Source organism: Chaetomium strumarium (assembly GCF_033439665.1).
Source record: "Chaetomium strumarium strain CBS 333.67 chromosome Unknown B0T15scaffold_4, whole genome shotgun sequence".
Taxonomy (NCBI): Eukaryota; Fungi; Ascomycota; class Sordariomycetes; order Sordariales; family Chaetomiaceae; genus Chaetomium; species Chaetomium strumarium.
In genome coordinates this window covers 3,210,418-3,228,194 of record NW_026944432.1, presented here as the reverse complement: position 1 = coordinate 3,228,194, position 17,777 = coordinate 3,210,418, and the positions used below count along the sequence as shown (strand labels likewise).

Below are 17,777 nucleotides of genomic sequence, written 5' to 3'. Positions count from 1 at the left end.
TTACACCGCCAAAAAGGAAGGACGGAGGATGCACCGCATTTCCCCTCAGTCCCCGTGTTTCTTGTTTCATGTCGCGGGACCTAGTGCGCTGTATATCTAGCTAACTTACAGTATGGTGTCCAAAAACCCGAGGTTGATTCTTTCGCAACAGTGCTGTCCGCAGCTCTCAACAGCAGTCCAGAAAGATCTACCGGCGAGGATATGGTTATTAAAATAATTTATCCGGCATTGGAAGCAACTTTACACTAAGGCCAGCTGCTTGGGCGAATCTTGAAGAATCACGACGGGAATCAGAACAACTGGTGGGGTGCGCATACACAGATTCTGTTGTTGAGAAGGCAGATAAGCTGTAGTTACTCACCAGTTCCAGAGGATAATAACTGATAAGGTCCACTAGAAACAATACGCTCAATCCTTACGATCCTTTTCACATCGGTTGACAGACACTAACAGAACGGACGATTCCGAGACTTCGCAGCCTTCTTCAGTGATCGGCGGATGGCTGCCGCCCCTGAATTTGTGCCTGAGATTTTTCCGCGTCAACTGGTTGCCTTTGACCAATCATACGATGCCAATCATTTATTCGGCGACAGCGCACAGTATCATTGGCCGCTCTGGCCGTGTGGCCGCTCCACCAGGCTAAGCCCAATATGAGCTGGCCAAAGTGGTGCCTTGCTTCTTGGTGTGGTGGGGAACAGCGGAAAACGCAGGGGCCGTTCGAGCGTGACGGGCCCGAGGTCTCCAGCGCAATTTCGTTTCCCCTGTGGCTTGTGCACAAGGACGAGGTCTTTGTGTGGGTTCTCTGCATCTCTCTCCTCGCCAGATCTCGACCTTGCAACAAAACCACTTTCGTTCCCTCCACAGTCGCTCCTTTGACCATCGTGTGTATCCTCACTCCACCTTCCTTCGACTCGAGGAAAGGTATTCGCTCCCTTTCCTAACCTGCACCATTGCCCAACAGCACGCTGCGGGAGCTAGGAAATGTCCTCTCGACTGTAGCCCCGTCCGCTGAAACAGGGAGACGCACATAGACCAAAGCAACAATCACCGACCGCGACCGCTCGTTCAGTCAACCTTCAATTCGATTTCTTGGGGGACACACTTGCCCCTTCAACCATCGTTTTACGTCTGGCCTTTGGGACCCATTCGGCAGGTTCTGTGGGCCACTGGTCAGCGTAAAACCGCAAATCTGAGACCACATCGGCGACCGACCGGGCAGCAAAGAAGACCCGGTGCGAGGCATTACAGGCCGAGTCAACCGCAGGATCTCGGGCCAGCACCACCCCGAATCCCCAACCTCGTTCCAGAAACCCCAATAAAGGAGTGCGATCGCATTCATCCACAATGAAGTCGGTGACTTTCCTGGCCGCGGCACTCGCTGCCCTGGCCGACGCAATGCCCGATCCTTTCGTACCGGCGATAGAACTGCACGACGGCAAAGTCGGCAGGGTCGGCAGGGTCGGCAGGGTCGCTCGTGCAGTACCAAAGGGGGAGCAACAACCGATCACACCTCCCGTTCTCGATAGTCCGACAGTGCAAGGTTGTTTCAAGTCGTCAGGCGATTTAGTCTTCAACACAACCATCAAGTACAACACCATCGGCATATGTGCCACCGATACCTGCTACCATGGGGGCTTTGCCGTTGGGGGCTCAACGGGTGGAAACCAATGCTGGTGCGGGAATTCATACCCGCCCAAGGACGATCTAGTAGAGGATTCCAAATGCAATGTGCCCTGCCCGGGTTTCGGTGACCATGCATGTAAGTGGCTGCGTTCGTCTCGCAACCATGGTGCAGAACACACTGACAGTGGGACGTTAGGCGGCGGCATTGATACCTGGACCATCTATAATACTGGCGTTACATTAGCGGTCAAGTACAAAGACGACCCCAGCACAACCAAGTCTAGCACATCGAGCACCTCGTCACCAACCCAATCGGCGACCAAGGTCGGGGAAACTGTTGTCGTCACAGCAACCCCTACCTCCGATGCTGAGAAAAAGCCAAGCGGCGGCACGAACACTGGGGGTATTGTGGCAGGCGTCGTGGTGGCGGTCGTAGTGGTCGCAGCCGCCGTCGCCGGCGGCTTCTTCTACTTGCGCCGTAAGAGAAACCAGGAGATTGAAGAGGAACATCGACGCAATGCGGCAGTCAGCGCCTTCATTGGCAAGCCGCCGGGAAGCAGCAGCGGCACGTCCATGACGGATTCCCGGTTGGACCCAGTGATGGCACAGAGGAGAATGAGCGACGGCAGCATCGCCGACAACCAAGACTACTCCAGGAGGATCCTTCGCGTATGTATTTCCCGATGCGTTTCGTTTCCCCGGTCGGACGTTTTGCTGACAAAAGTGTTACAGGTCACCAATGCGTGATCACCCCAAGTGATAACGACAAACGAACTCGCCCTGTATTTCACTTTGACATCAGCATAATCGGCGTTTTGGGGAAGGATTGGGGGGGACGGGATATTCTACACTAGTCTTGTCACACTCGGTGGTGGATCGATCGCGCGAACGGACCTACCTGGGGCGTCTTCTCTTTCGTTTGTCTGGTTGGCGGGGCATGCCGGGACATGTGGAATTCGGTGTGAGATCCCCCTTGGGACCCCTGCCAGCCGGCTAGCCACGCTGCCCACTCTCCCGCCTCTTTGCTATCTACAACCTTTTAGACCAGTAACTCCTGGGGCCTGACGCCGTTCCGTCCTGCCTTGCACCTTCTTTGGACGCGAGTCGCAATATCAATGGGGAGACTATCGGCCTTTTTCAATGCACGCTATTTCGAGTCCCTTCACACTTGGTGATTTCGGAGGGGTCAGGTGGGTAGGCAAGTGAGAAGATGTCGTGGGCGGCTTGATGGGAACCTGGCGGTTGAAAGCGGCTTGGGACAGGGGCGTGCTATACCAGGACAGACGCTACCCCGACAGGGCTGCTTGTTTTGTACCTCCGAGTCAACGACATTGTCTCTTCGCTTCGCTGACGGGCACGGGTTTGGCGGCAGATGTGGGATTACGGGCTTTAGAATGGGATTTGTGGAAGTATGGAAATACAAGCTGATTTACTGAGTGGTTCTCTTCGCTTCAATATCCAATGACTCCGATATGATCGTTGCTGACCAGCACATGGCCCCCGAGAGACGCTAGATCATCGACCAGTCCCACTGTCTCTCATTTGGTCCTAGACATGAAAATTTAATGTTGGACGTAGCATGGTTCCCGCGTCCCTGGCCATCATCCTCCTTCCCTTCCAACCCCTCTCGTCATCGCTATCGTCAAGTTCAACATCGATGTAGCCCTTGTTGACGTAGCTACAGGTAAAGTCAGGCTTGACAACGGCGACGTCCTTCAGTTTCCGGTACTTATGGGGTCCATACAAGAACGAAGCATAGCGTGGTAACAGGTGTAATGAGCCGCTTTCTGAAGGGGTGGTGCCTCTCGGCGTGGCTATGTCCTTGTTTGCATCTCACCACTGACACCACCGGCCGATGCGGGGGTTGTGAGGCATGGATCGACCGCCGCCCATATGTCTGCGACCACTGCTCTCATTATTCCTCTTGTCGGCCAACTGCTGGGAGTCCAGCGCGTAGAATATCCATGAGAGCTTGATGTTCTCTGTGCGAGGGCAACACCCGCTATCGGAGTGGCAAGAGCAGAAGGTTTACATCCTCAGTTTCTCCGTCCCGTAGTAGATTTCCTGTTTCACAAGGTCTGTGGAGTACATATACGCTTCCTCCGAGCATTCACGCCTCTCATACCCTGGCCTGCCGGTCCCTGGGTCGGTGGCATTCTCGAAGCCGCCGCGACTCTTCATGCTCTGTGCCCTTCGCCGCCAACGGGTCAAAACCCTCGTCTGGCGCGGAGAGGTCGGGGACTCGTGAGCAATCGGCAGCACCAACGGTCCTCCGGCCCTTAGTCCCGGCCCGAGCTAGGCCGAGACGTCCACGGCGGCGAGGATGAGCGGGATGCAGATCTTTGCGCCGGTCTGCTTTGCAATTCAGACCGAGCTTCGATGTACGGTATAGCACAGTTGGATCCCATCATGAATCCTGTAGCTGCGTCCCAGCACTCGCATGTCATCCACAGTTTGTCTGGTAAGCAAATTCCACTGACCGTGCCACTTGTGTTGTAAGTCCCCTGCCGAGCTCGGTTAGCCACCTGGATCAGGAAGGCCATCAATAGAAGGTGAATGGTGACGATGGCTCGCAAGACGATGCTGGAGTTCCGATGTATACTAAAAAGCCACTTCGACTCGCATATATAACGCCACGTGCGTTGATGAAGCAGCATGGCAGCGCTACCATAAGCATAAAGCGACATATTATAAGTCTGGGAAACGGCGAAGGGGAAAATACCGAGGTCTCGGGTCAAAACAGCAGATGATTCTTCTATAGACAAGAGAGAGACTACCGGAGATGTTGTGTATCCTTCCGCGACTGGTTACGCGGAGGTCTGATCATCTAATGGACATTCGCTCATTTTCTCTTCGATTCTTCAATTCATCGTCGATGTCCGAGAGAGAAGCGTAGCTCTGGCATAGAAAAAAAGGGGTGGGATGGGCCAGCTCTGAACTGCTGCACCAGCGACCTTAGGTTGGCCGTTGATAAGAGCATCCCGAGTTTAGACGCACCATGACAGCCTATTCAAGGTGGGCTGGCATCCAAACAATTGCCCACCTTGGAGGTTTAATTGTACGGAGTGTCTACAACCGGATCTCGCGATGTCTTTAGTTGAAACGCAAGGTAGATGGGCGCGCTTTGGTTAAGGGGGGCACTTTGGCCACGTGCAACTCAATTACACGTCCCCATCACCGAGGTGGGCGAGCAAGATCCGAGTGAAGAAACATGTTTCGAGTGCAATGCATTGACCGAAACGCCCCTTATGGATAACATTATATTGTAAGATTCGTAAAGATAGATGTTGGTTGTATGTATGAGTTCAGGAGAAGAGGTTGGCTTGGCAACGCCGACGGAAGACTGAGGACCGACGATAGCCGACGACGTCACTGTGCATCCACGAGCTCTCAGCACCAGTAACCCATCCGCCCTCTCTTCACAACTCCAGGAGTCCAGAGCGCAACTGCATCGCGCAATCGTGTCTGAGATGCACCCCAGATTCAGCATCACGTTGAATGCGTCAACCGCTCTGCGTGTCGGCCAGCAGGCCCTCCGCCGAGCACGCTATTCTACCGAAGCCAACGCCGGGCCACTCATTCGCGTAACAGACCTTCCCGCGCCCAATTCGGGCCACATCCGCATCCTCGAACTCAATCGTCCAGCAGCGCGCAATGCAATCTCGCGCGCGTTGCTCTCTTCATTGCGCGACGAGATCGACGCCGTCCACACGCAGTACGATGCTGCAACCGGCGATGAGATCCCCGCGCCATCATGGAGCAAGCGATTCGGTGGCATCGCAGGCGACGACCAGAAGGGCCCTACGAGAGCACTGATCCTCGCCTCGGCAGTTGACACGTCCTTCTGCGCCGGCGCAGACCTCAAAGAGCGCAAGTCGTTCACTCAGGAGGAGTAAGCTCATCTCGCTCCCTCTGAAACTACTTAGATCCCGCTTCTCAACCAGCCAGCTAACTCAAAACCTACCTCGCTCCAGAACCGCCGCCTTCCTCCTCAACCTCCGCACAACTCTCACCTCTCTCTCGGCCCTCCCGATCCCCACCATATCCGCCATCTCCTCCCTCGCCCTAGGCGGCGGGCTCGAGCTAGCGCTGGCCACACACTTCCGGGTGTTATCCTCCAACGCGGTGGTCGGCCTGCCAGAGACCCGCCTCGGCATCATCCCGGGCGCGGGGGGCACCTACCGCCTGCCGGCGCTGATCGGCATCCCCCGCGCCCGCGACCTGATCCTCACCGGCCGGCGGGTCTCCGCGCCCGAGGCCTACTTCCTGGGGCTGGCGGACCGGCTGGTGGAGGTGTTGCCCGAGAGCGAGGAGCAGGCGAAGGAGTGGCAGGCGCTGGAGGACAAGGAGAGGGAGGAGAGGATCTTGCATATGGCGCGGCGCCTGGCGCTTAGCGAGGCCGTCCGGCTGGCGAGCGAGATCTGCGAGGGCGGACCGGTTGCGATCCGCGCGGCCATACGCGCCGTGGAAGAGCCGCGCGAGGTGGTGGAGAATAACATGTACGAGCGGGTGGTGAGGACGGAGGATCGGGATGAGGCGCTTAAGGCGTTTGCTGAGAAGAGGAAGCCCGTCTTCAAGGGGAGGTGAAATCTTGGACAGCAGCGGCGGAAGGTACCTTATGTAAGGGGCCGGTTTCCTGTGCCCACGTCGAGGGTATCTACGAACCGAAGGACTGGATGCGTCGCCTGGACTACGCTGATTCTACGGGTAGGTAGTATATTTAAGCCCTTTGGGCGAATCTGTCGAGCAATCTTAAGGCGAGCTCTTGTGATAGCCGCAGAGGGTTTGCTCTGGTCCCTGACTGAGCTTGATGACAACGCTAAGCTCCACTCAGAGCTATCGACAGCTAGAGCTTGTTGAGCTTGGGAAGCAAGTGTCAACCTGAGCGACACATGCACCTTTAACTTATCAATTCCCACAAGTCGCGTTCTTTTCGCAGGTCTTGTTATATGATTTGCCTTTCTGCCCCCACCATTGCACGTCATTTGGCAGTACCTGTCGTGTGAGCCGTGGTAAAAGCCATTGTTGCAGCTCTCTGCCAGTGGGCAATCACCAAGCTATGACATCATCACCCCAACGCCCATCTCTTGATCCAGACAGCTTGAACCCTTAAATCACGAGCCAGGAAAAAGATCTTTTCTCTTCTCTATTCATTGCAATTCTCGAAGCCAAGTAGTTTAATCCGATCACTCGTCAAGGAGAAAATCCCGATTTAGTGCAGCATACAAACAGACCATACCAAAACAACAATGTCGGCCCTCACATCACGAAGCGGCGCCCTCGCCCGGCGGCTGGCAACCACCACCACAACCGCTAGCAGAACTAGCACCATCTCCCGCGCGGCCTTCACTACCACCGCGCCGCAGCACAAGTCCCCCGTCGACTCCGCCAAGGAGACCCTCAAGCAGGTCGACCGCAAGGTCTCCGACAAGCTAGTAGACGGCATCAACATTGGCTGTTCGTCCCCATGCTCAAAGCTCCCCCTAATCTTTACCCTCCCAACCACCACCGCAGAAGCAACATGTGACTAACATCTCAACCCGTGTCAAAGCGGCCGTCGCAAACAAGATCAAGGAAGCCGCCCAAGAAGTGAAGACGGGCAAGGTCACGGGCAAAGCCGAGGAGCTGCGCGGCGAGGTGAAGGGCAAGGCGAGCGAGGTGGCCGGCGAGGCGAAAGGCAAGGCGAGCGAGATGGCAGGCGAGGCGAAGGGAGTGAAGGACGAGATGGCCGGCAAGGCGAAGGGGATGAAGGAGGAGGTGAAGGGCCAGGCGAAGGAGGCTATGGGCGAGGCTAAGCAGAAGATGTCTTAAACATGGAGTCGGGGAGAGACGATCAGGAGGGGTGGATGGAGAGTTGTATGATACGGAGTGAGTCGAGGAGTTCCGGGAATGGTCTTCATCGCGTCGGCAAAGGCATAATGGCATTGTTGATTCCTTGATAGCGTGGGTTGAAGGGAAATTTGAGTCGCACTGCCAGGTCAACCTAGCATCGAGCGCCGGGAGTGAAAGTGTTTTCGAGTCATGAAGGCGTTTAGCGACGGGTGCACAAGGGACAGAAGCGTCTACACCAATCCAAGCACGGCGCTTGTCGTCTCAAGCAACAAAATGTACCGACACCACGACCCCAGACTCCGTGAACTCATCGAAGCCTGACGGAACATTTGGTCAAGAATGCAATTAGCGTACTGTCTCAACAGCCGCTCAAGTGATGCCGGCAGGCCCAAACCTGCTGCACTCGGCAGCTAGGTCAGGCCATGTTTTGCTCTACCGCTCGGAATACAGAGCTGGATCAAGGATGGATCTCGCCTTGTGCTCCACCAAGCCGTGCGGAACGGGGACGTGTGTGAATATGTGGGAAAAGGGGACAAGAAGTGGGATCGGGTCGGGTCTTTGGGACTATGGCCTTGGCCTTTTATGTCTCGTGATCGTGCTAGATAACATTAGTATCCCGTTGGGTATCCTACAGCTTTAGCCGGCCCTTTGCGTCCCTCCGGCACAGACACGATGGGCAGCCAGGGGCGCTGATGGGCTGCTCCATGGCCTCTCTGAGCAAACAGAAGGTCGCTATGCCCGACGCCTCCGGTTGTTGTCGGTCTCAGAGGCGGGGCTCTAACCCTCCTCGAAGAAGACTCTCTTCCTCCCCCTCTCGCGCTCGTGCTCCAGCTGCTCCAGCTCGCGGTCGATCTCCATAATGTCCATCAGCTCCTGTTCGATGTCGCGACCTTCCACCTCAAACTCATCATCCGGCTGATCCGCAGCGAAACTGAGGTCGTTGATAAACATCAGACCCTGTTGGCTCGATGGCGCCGACTGCGTCTCGTCGGGGGCTTCGGTCGAGGGGAGGACACCCATAGATTGGTCAAACGAACCCTTGACCGACGGTCGCGGCCGCGGCCTGAATAGTCCGCCACCGCTGCTTCCTGGACGCTTCTCGAAGCTGATGTTGAAGGAGCTCACCGGTTCCGGACGCGGATAAGTTATGATGGCCCTGGTCGAGCCAAGTTCAGTACAAGGCTTCTTGTGGGCGCCGAGGAGGCGCGTTGTGAGCGAGCTGGCATCTTCGCTCTCGCGCACGAAGACGAGACGGCTTTCACCTTGCAGGAGGACCTCGATTGGAAGACCCTCGGTGTGGCTAGGGCTGGTCTCTTTCGTTGTTGATGAGCCGTTCATGACGACATTGCTGCGACTAAGTTTGGGAATGGCGGCTGCACCCGTGCACCGCTCGCCAAGCAGGCCGGCACCAAGGTCGGTCAGGCGTATCATTCGAGTCGGTTGCGCACCACTCCAAAGATTGACACCGCCGCCTACGGCACGCCGGAGTTGAGAGTCCCAAAACCTGGATATCACAGGAATGACGGAGACGATAGGATCCGCACCGCCTAGCCATAAGATTGCGCTTTCCTCTCCTGACCCACCGCCTCGCGACGGTAATTGTGCGACCGTGATACCTCCCCGAACGGCTGCTAACTTCTCCGAGCCGCCTGAGATGTTGGAGGCAATCGCATCTCGCCTTGTGTGAGGTGTCATCGGAACAAATTCGCCCCCAGCTCCCGGCGCTGCGGGTGACTTCTGGGTCGCGGGGTTCCGCAGCGGACTGGTACCTTCAAGATGGCCAGCGACACAGAAGGCGGTGATAGCCGAGCCACGGAGGCCCGAGTTCGCCTTGCTGAAGAGACCAGTTGACCCAGTGGCCGAGGGGCTTGCGCCGTCAATATCCCAGATGCCCCATTGCCCATCTCCAAGCAGCGTCAATACGGCGCGACCATGTGCAATCCACTCGGCAGCCACAATCGGTTTTCGGGACGTAGACATGGATGGTCCCCGGTTGAAGGGAGGATAGAGCGACAGCAACCAGGAACCCTGGGTTGGGAAGGGACCCTCGGAGGTGTCGTCAGAAGGAAGTGCCGCGGTAGCGTAATCATAAATGCGGACGGCATGCGGCGAGGTGACGGTAAGGAGCTGGGTGGTATGTGTTGGGTTGAATGAGATGCCCGTCAATGGTGAGGGCAGATACTCGGTCTGGAAGGGTTCGACACGATTGGTGGTTCCTGGCTTCGCGTCCAGTGTCACGTCCCAGAGACGCAGTGTGCCGCTGGCTTCCCCCGAATGTGCCGCGACGATGGCTCGTGGGACGGGAGCCACCTGGGATGTTGCGCGCTCCAATGACCGGCTTCGAGATCCTGGCTTTTGCTTCACCAATGTCACCGCAAGACCTCCGCAAGGTCGGCTCTGGCCTGTCAGTTGGGTAAGTGTTTCTTCCCACACGCCTGTTCCGGCGTTGCCCGCCAGCAAACTGCGGCGCAATTCTGGCCTGGCCTTGCTCTCGTGTGAAGGGGGGGTCAAGGGAAGCGTGATCATGTAGACATCGGTATTTGCGCAGGACACTGCGAAGACAATCCGGCTCTTCAGAATGCCTGCGCCGTTCCAAGCGGCGTCTTCAGCATCACACGGCGGCATCGGCAAGACCGCTATATGTGTTGCAGCGGTTCCTAGTGCAAGGTCGAGACTCTGAACAATTTCTGGAACTGAAGAGGCATCCACGGTCGGGCTGTTGTCCTCGAACTCGGGCTTGTCGACAAACGCAGCGGCGGGCGCCTCCTCCTCATCCGAGTCGATCACCATGACAGCATCTTCTGAGCTCCCGCCATTTTGCTTCTCATTGTTCGGTTGCTTTGGGGCTCTTAGCCTCCGGCCCCCGCGCCAGGTGATTGTGATGCCATTCTCGTGGCCGTAGATGAGGATGGTGGCGCCTTGGGGGGACTTGACAGGGTATGTCTTCACTTCGTGTATCCGGCAGTCGAGCGAGTATCTGATATGTAAAAGCCACGAGTTAGTGAACGCAGGTTGCAGAACCATCATGAATGGAAAGTGGCAGACGGACGTGTGCTGTGTGTTTTGCGGCGTGCGCCGCGTCCTCGGAGCGGTTTGCATGACCGCTACCACCGGGGTATCTGAAGGATGACGGAATGGTCGCAAACTCAGCTCCAAACAGAGCCAATTGGGTGTCGAAGAGAATTAGGCCAGTTCGAGTGCCAGAATCGAGATTTAAGGTATTGCAGATTGAATGGCAAATTCAGTATTCCATGCAGTTGAAGTCGCGTCGGAGCTTGGGCCAACAAGGCTGGTTGAACTTGGGCTAGCAAAAAGCGGGTACGCGCCTTGACAGGTGTGGGGCGCTGAATACGTCCGGCGGTCTCCACTCTCCACTCCCAACGTTGAGTTCACAATCACATCCCGGTGTCAACTGTGAGACTCGAGAGTTGCGGAAAACCACTGCGGAATTCACGAAATTCAACTTCCTACTAGTAACCTTGAGTGGCGAGAAGGGTGAGCTATTGCAAAATAGACTTTCTTAATCATAACTCCTCGACTTTATCCTAGAGTGGAGATGACATTTCAAAGATGATCTGTGTTTCTACTTATCCTGATCATATATGAAGTATGTTCACCACATTTCTTCATATAAAGGAGACTACTAGTAGTCACTAATCATAAAACTCATCCTGTGCCAATAATTTGCTCCTAGCAGTCTTCCAAGTACAAGAAACCACAAATCCCCACAGTATCAACTTCAGAGAAGCCTTTGCGCCTTATGATTCTCACCAGCTCATTCGTCATCACGTCGCAGAGTCGCAGGCTGGCACCGGGGATGGTATCCACTATGTGATCGCTTTGTGCCAGCAGTCTTGAAGGGTCCTTCAGGAAGGTGCGGTGTTGCAGTAATATTGAATGAGAGGTGTGGGACTAACTTCCCTGCTGCGGCAACTCTTCTACCTTTCAGTTGCACCACACTAATCATCAGGTCGGTCCGGAGACCTCACGTCCTGTCGGTCAATTCAATCTTTCATCTTCTTCCTGCTTTCTCCCCACTTCTTACCACTTAGGTAACTTTCAAGCGGCTCATAATTGGTGATTCCGTAGCACCAACGGGGACGTACCTATCCCTTCATCAGAAATACGATGTCCAACTGAGAGTCTGAGACTGAAGCTTGACTTGAACGTCTTCTAACCCACCATGGACGAGCCCAAGCCCAAAGAAATTCCCGCCAAAGACACCGAGGAGCCCAAGAAGCCACCCCACACGCTTCCTAACACAGCGGAAGTGTTCGATCACCGTGGCGACCTTACATTGACTGTGGGGAGAAACAAGGTCGCCTTCCGAGTTTGTTCCCGTTCCCTCGCTCGCTTATCGGGTGTATGGGATGCCATGCTCTATGGACCCCTTGCGGAGGGCAAGACGCAGCACACTAGCGAAAAGTGGGTGGTTGCGCATCCGGACGATGAACCTGAGGGCTTGCGCATTCTCTTACTCGGGATTCATGGCAGACTTACCGCCTTTCCACCATTTCTGACTCAGCTTACGGTTTTCGCTCTTCTCGTCATCTGCGACAAGTACGACATGGTCGAATTCCTGAAGCCTTTCTGGCATCGCTGGGTACAAGATTTGCCGAGTTGTTCTCACCCAAAGGATCTGATCCAGCAACTGTGGATGGCTTACAAGCTAGGCGATCCAGAGTCCTACCGGTCAAAACTGGAAAGCTTTCTCTCCTTACTCGAAAGAATCTCCTGATTCTACTTCAACTTGCCTGACAACCGACAAAGATTACCCCTTGGCACAAGACATCCACCTTGAGTCTCTGGGAATACTGCGTACGTAATCCCCTTGATGTGTCTCTACAGGTTTGATGGCAGTTCCTGACATATGATTTTCCGGTAATCAGGACAGTTAAGACTTGCCCGTCAGTCATTGCTCAATGAGGTTCGGAGCAGGATCCAGCTGGCGATGAAAGATCTCACGAAAGGAGATTCTATACGCTGTCGTGCTCAGCCAAGTACAACCTTGTGTGATTGTGCCATGCTCCGGGGGTTGCATCGTGTTCTTGCGTGCACTCAATGGATCAAGGCCTGGGTCAGCTCCACATCACAAGAGTTGATGCAATTCAACGTTCAAATTCTTCAGCAGATCTTCACTGGTTAATACCGGTATTAGAACGCTTGCGTTGTTGGATCATTTCGACGTCATGCATGGCCCAGACTGACCGTTCTCATCAAAACTGCACCCCCTGGACACCGTTTACGCTTCAGGACATCTTCGCCATTTGTAAGGTGGAGGATTTCGTTTCTTTTGATGAGGATTACTTCAAAAAGCAGGCCGAGAAATCAGGAATCAAGGCTTCTGGTTCTATGAAAGTCGGGAATAATTTGAGGAGAGGAAATCACGGAGACGTAGCCGAAAGGCCGCAGAGGAAGAAGGCTCGCAACTAGATCAACCTTTACTCCCAGCACTAACTCATTTGTTTGGGGGTTTGATGGGAATACATTAGAAGGTCGCGGGGTGGAAGCACAGATCTGCGGGTTCCTTTGGTAATGGAAGATGCAGCCTTGTCGACATATGGAAGGGATGTTTGGCTCGGATGAGCCGAGGGTGGTTGGCTGGTGAGTTTTGCCGCCTGGCCAGGATCGGCCGCAAGATGGTTGGAAAGTCCGTCTGGGACAGTACTTACTACGGGCTTGCAGCGTCCGTCAGTACTGGAATGTCAATGTAATCTACCTGTCAACTATGGTCACACGACCATGGCGAAATCTTTAAGCTATCTGGCGCAGAAAGAGGGAAAAGGTAGACATTTAGAGACACCGCCGCGCTGTTTCCAACTTTGACCCAATGCCACCTAACAGTTGTATTATTCTCCGTAAAATCCCATAAAGCGGACATCTGCCGATACTGTGCCGGGTTCGAAGTCACGTAAACCGCTCCAGGTCTACCCAAATCTGCGCTCCACTCCCAGAGACCTGACTCGTTCAGACACAGTCTGATAAAAAAGAGAAAGAGAGGGACGGAAACATGGAAATGGAAACAGAAAGGAGAAGGGAGAAAGTCAAGAAACCCTTCAACCCCGACATCATTAGGCAACGGAGATGCAAACAGTGTGTTGGTAGATATGAGCAATCTTGATGACCTTGCAAGCCCTGGGCGGCTGAATTCTCCTGATGGGATCAGCCGGCTGTCGTTCAGTTGGCACATTTTGGCTGGTGCCCCTTGGACGAGGCCGTGGTTGTTTGAACCAATTCGAACGGTTTGCCGGTCGATATCTTGCCTTAGTGAAGCGCTGGAACCTGCCGCCGGGATTCTTTGGTGCTGCTGGGTCGTGATATACCACATCAAACGTGCTGCGGTTCCCGTCGTTGTAGATAGCCCGGACTGGGCCAGGGTTCTGACCTGGCGTCCAGATGTGGCTCCCATTCAGAATGGGGAACTCGACCCATGGAGAACTAGCTGTCAGGCTGTAGTCTCCCCTTCTGTGTTCATGACCAAAATGTCGTTTTGGGTAGTGGTCTGCCTTTGAAACTCGCCACAAGCGAGGGGCCGCCTTCACCTGCTCTCTCACTCTCCTTGCTGGAATACGCCGGTATTTGCTGTTGCTTGGGTCATCCCTTAAGTTGGGGCAAGAGTACTAACACAACAAGGTGTCAGGTGGTGAAAGCCAGGGATGTATCAAACGTGAAGCACTAACCACGGACTCATTGGCACTGTGAACGCTCCCATCCACATAAAATGCTCGTATGTCATGTTCAGAACAGAAGTCCCGGCCGTCGTTCGCAAGCATTGTTCGAGTTCTCCCCAATCTCCCAGGGTCCGGTCCACGTTCACAGGACCGGTGCTCATCGAAGAGCCCGAAACCTTTTGGTAAACTGCCAGTGCCATCCCTTTCCCACTCCTCTGGTTGATGGCCCTTTTCGTTTCTCCCGCTTCCAAGCGTACCGAGAATCTTGTCAGATATTGTACGGAATATGCCCATGTCGTTGAACTCTAGGTCGGCGTCGCGCAGAGCGGAAACTGAGAACTGTAAGAGCACGTTGAGCTGGTATGAACAGAATGAGACTCCCTGCAGAACTTAATACCATGTATCGCTTGCGTCTAAATAGGTAAGCTATCAAAAGGTATAATCCTGTCACCCTAGTCCATCGGCCTTCTTGATCCTGATCTGTCCTTCTTCATCGCACTTTGCGTCAAGTGCCGTGTTGAGACATTCTCAGACTTGCTACGGAATCATTAGAAACGTTCAGCGTATCTTTCTTTTCCTGGTTGACGTCCCGAACATTGCCGTTGCTGCCTGTTCTTTCTTACGAGAAGCTCGGGCCTTGTTACACAATGGGCTGTCTGAGACATGGCCGAAGTGTCTTCAACAATGCCTTTGAATGCAGCTGTTCTTTTAACAGCAATGGTTAATACTGGCCAACAATGACTGGCGTAAGTCGTTCTGCTTCTTGAGACAGAGCTGAGACATCTGAAGGTGGCGTGATGTCTACTTTGTCCGAGTGGGAACATAGAACTGAATCGTATCAGGGCAGACCGAAACACAGTTAACCTTAAGGGTCACAGTTTTTGGTTGGCTTTGACTGTGCCAAGGGCCGCTATGGGTAGGTATTGTACCTTCTGAACGTTTCACCAAACAGGAAAATACTCATAGATTCACAGTAACCAAGCCTGAGTTGAGAGAATAAACCGTCTGTGGATGGTGGAACTTAGAAGAAAGATGGAGAAGAAGAAATTTCTGACCAGGGCCAAGATCATCTCGGATCCGACTCTTCCTTGTTGTGACGGAGAATGATATCCCGGAAATCACGGGGCAGAACGACCGGGAAGTATTCGGTTACGGGGTGGCATCAGGGGCGAGCTCTTGGAGAGGAAGATTCGGACGCTGTGTTGGCGAGCAGGGATTGAAATGAAGATACTGAAGCTTGTAATCTTCACCGTACGTAAAGCGTGGCGGGTAGCTAAAGAAGGTAACCCGTTATCTGCACTAAGTGAAAGATGAGGGAGAAGGCAGTTTATACCGACCTGGACAGCAGCCATCTTCGATATGGGGTCCTTGCCTCCCTGTCTCAGCAATAATAACGTATCAAAAGCCTCAATGCCAGACTTACCTTGACTGGTCTTCATGGTCAACTCACTGTATCGGCCGAGTCGACTCTCACAGTCTCACTTCCGACTACGGGACTTCGAGGACAATTTGAACAGTGACCCTGTGACTTCGTCAGACATGCTTGGGGAGGAGATGTTACATCTTTCTCGCACTTGAAACCACGCCCTAAACCCAGGCTGACCGTCAACAGCCGCAGTGCAACTGAGTGCATATGCTTTGTTTCGAGAATAGGTACTCTATAACATGGTGGTTTTCGACTATGTGGTACGTCTTGAATATTGTAACATCCCTGTCTCAGTGTCATCCAATTGGATAACAGCGTCAGTGGTTTAGTGGTAAAATCCATCGTTGCCATCGATGGGCCCCGCGTTCGATTCGCGGCTGACGCAGTTTTCATTTTGCTTCTCCGATAATAAAGTCGTGCTCTTTCTGGGATTGCTCGCGTTTTTGTTTGTCTGGTCTGGCATTCTGAGACACAGGCCTTCAGACATGCGGGTTGTGGACGGAGGTTGACGAAATTCTTTCCACAAACAGGGACTCGACGGATCAATCGATAACTATGTTTGACAAGTTTAGCATTGTTGAATCCAACTGTGTTTCCGGGTTGTTTAGTATCCTAGCCTTCATAGGCTGATTTCAGCCGGCCTCGCTAGACACGCCCCTTCAAGGGGACCAACCCAAATGCCTCCCAGAACTCCCTCGAATCATAACACCTCCCCAACGCTTCCATAGATCGGGGTAACGCCTTCACTCCCTCCTCATTCATCAACTCGAACACCCACCTGGCCTGGTCAATGGGTTCACTGACGCCTTCCCCCTCCGCCCAACCGGCCATGAGAGCCCACCAGTCGTACACAAACCCATCCGTCACCATCCACCTCTGTCCCCTGCCGTGCTTCTCCCACTTCTCATCCCCACCGGTCACGACGGCCACAACGCCCCTGGCCACATCGAGCCCGTGCACCATGTGCAGACTCTTCTTCTCGCGGAGGGCCTCCTTAGTGGACGCGACACGACCGATCCAGTGTCGCGGATCGCGGGCGCCGCCCCAGAGCCCCGCCAGATCCAGCACACATCCGCCGAGGGAAAGCAGCTCGTCCTCGGCGACGGCGCGCGGGTCGGTGGTGGTGTAGGGCGAGTGCCGGGTCATCCAGGGGCCCTTGCCGCCGTCGGCGCCGGGCTGCAGGCGCTGCCGCTGCCGCGGTTGCTGCCAGATGCCGGTACTGCCGAGCTGGATGAAGCGGGCTCGCGCCCGCGCCGCGGGGCTGCTCGTTGCGCCCACGGACATGGCGCTGACCGCGCGGCGATGTGTCTCCTCGTAGCACTCGACCAGCAATTTGCTCTGGCCCGGGCCCGTCAGTGGGAAGGTAATGAGTACATGGCGCGCGTAGGGTAGGGAGGCGATTGCAGAGCGGGTCTCCTCCTCCGGCGCGGTCGGGTTGAATTTGAAAGGGATTGTGGGGGCGCCGGCCACGATGCGGCCGTCGGTGGTCGTCGCTGCGAAGGGGATGTTGCGGGACTGGAGGAGAGGGATGAGAAAGGTGGCTGTCCAGCCTGCGCCTAGGATTAAGAGGGACTTTTCCTCCATTTCTGGCGGTTTGTGAGCTGAAGCGTCGGGAGTGAGTCCGGATGGTTTTGTGAAAGTTGGATTTGGCTATGACGTGAGTTTTGAGTTCAGTCTGTGACAGCACAACCCTTTGGGGTTTACCGCACATTGCAGCAAATGCACCCCACCCTCCGTTTATTATGGAGTAATACTACTAATAGTAATGGATGCCAAACTATTATTTGCTCAGTCGGGCTCACTATTGAACACGGAGGACACAATCATTCAGTACGGTTAAGACGGTTTTCAGGCGGTCAAGGTGGCTGGGCCGCAGCACTGCCGGCGATGCAGATGGACGGAACAGGGAGGGATGTGCTTACCGTATTGGCAAAAGGCGTTGCACAGTTGCACTTGCAACAGGCCATCAAAAATATCATGATTACGAAGTTCTCCCCAGCCGTCTTATCCCTTCTATATATATAAAAGCCGGTCTATGGATACACTGATCAACGAAAGCAATACATACCTCAACTAGACAGCTCAACTCGCCGAAATGCGTAGTAACTGAATCAGTAGCGTTCATAACTCTCAGTCAATTCACGGCGGTTAGTACGAAGTAGTTGTCACAAGTTCACATACTGCATACTAGTAGTATTGATGCAAACATTCAGTATATCTCTTGG

The 17,777-nt window shown here is 54.4% G+C and overlaps 7 protein-coding genes and 1 non-coding gene across 8 annotated transcripts; 6 read left to right on the top strand and 2 right to left on the bottom strand.

The window, feature by feature from the left end:
- The first annotated feature begins 1,112 nt into the window (after positions 1–1,112).
- On the top strand, positions 1,113–2,539 carry B0T15DRAFT_216984 (uncharacterized protein). Its single transcript, XM_062862750.1, has 3 exons — positions 1,113–1,759; positions 1,820–2,292; positions 2,356–2,539. The coding sequence occupies exons 1-3, from the start codon at positions 1,345–1,347 to the stop codon at positions 2,368–2,370; spliced, it is 903 nt and encodes a 300-aa protein (XP_062721824.1). The 5' UTR covers positions 1,113–1,344; the 3' UTR covers positions 2,371–2,539.
- A 2,472-nt stretch (positions 2,540–5,011) lies between these two features.
- Positions 5,012–6,570, top strand: B0T15DRAFT_216914 (ClpP/crotonase-like domain-containing protein). The gene is made up of 3 exons (XM_062862748.1): positions 5,012–5,515; positions 5,598–6,276; positions 6,335–6,570. Exons 1-2 carry the CDS (start codon positions 5,094–5,096, stop codon positions 6,208–6,210), a joined length of 1,035 nt encoding a protein of 344 aa, XP_062721823.1. The 5' UTR covers positions 5,012–5,093; the 3' UTR covers positions 6,211–6,276; positions 6,335–6,570.
- On the top strand, positions 6,571–7,633 carry B0T15DRAFT_216915 (uncharacterized protein). Its single transcript, XM_062862749.1, has 2 exons — positions 6,571–7,080; positions 7,175–7,633. Exons 1-2 carry the CDS (start codon positions 6,873–6,875, stop codon positions 7,432–7,434), a joined length of 468 nt encoding a protein of 155 aa, XP_062721822.1. The 5' UTR covers positions 6,571–6,872; the 3' UTR covers positions 7,435–7,633.
- A 599-nt stretch (positions 7,634–8,232) lies between these two features.
- B0T15DRAFT_397474 (uncharacterized protein) lies at positions 8,233–10,554 on the bottom strand (the record flags this gene model as incomplete). Its single annotated transcript, XM_062864903.1, has 2 exons — positions 8,233–10,432; positions 10,505–10,554. The coding sequence occupies 2 exons, from the start codon at positions 10,552–10,554 to the stop codon at positions 8,233–8,235; spliced, it is 2,250 nt and encodes a 749-aa protein (XP_062721821.1).
- Positions 10,555–11,530: 976 nt separating this feature from the next.
- On the top strand, positions 11,531–12,390 carry B0T15DRAFT_216862 (uncharacterized protein). Its single transcript, XM_062862746.1, has 2 exons — positions 11,531–12,273; positions 12,345–12,390. Exon 1 carries the CDS (start codon positions 11,639–11,641, stop codon positions 12,191–12,193), a length of 555 nt encoding a protein of 184 aa, XP_062721820.1. The 5' UTR covers positions 11,531–11,638; the 3' UTR covers positions 12,194–12,273; positions 12,345–12,390.
- B0T15DRAFT_216863 (uncharacterized protein) lies at positions 12,391–13,033 on the top strand. Its single transcript, XM_062862747.1, has one exon. It carries the CDS (start codon positions 12,517–12,519, stop codon positions 12,886–12,888), a length of 372 nt encoding a protein of 123 aa, XP_062721819.1. The 5' UTR covers positions 12,391–12,516; the 3' UTR covers positions 12,889–13,033.
- A 2,820-nt stretch (positions 13,034–15,853) lies between these two features.
- On the bottom strand, positions 15,854–17,471 carry B0T15DRAFT_534135 (uncharacterized protein). Its single transcript, XM_062869420.1, has one exon. The coding sequence runs from the start codon at positions 17,134–17,136 to the stop codon at positions 16,198–16,200; it is 939 nt and encodes a 312-aa protein (XP_062721818.1). The 5' UTR covers positions 17,137–17,471; the 3' UTR covers positions 15,854–16,197.
- B0T15DRAFT_t135 lies at positions 15,867–15,937 on the top strand. The gene has a single exon. It is a non-coding gene; the product is annotated as a tRNA-Gly (tRNA).
- Positions 17,472–17,777: the final 306 nt, after the last annotated feature.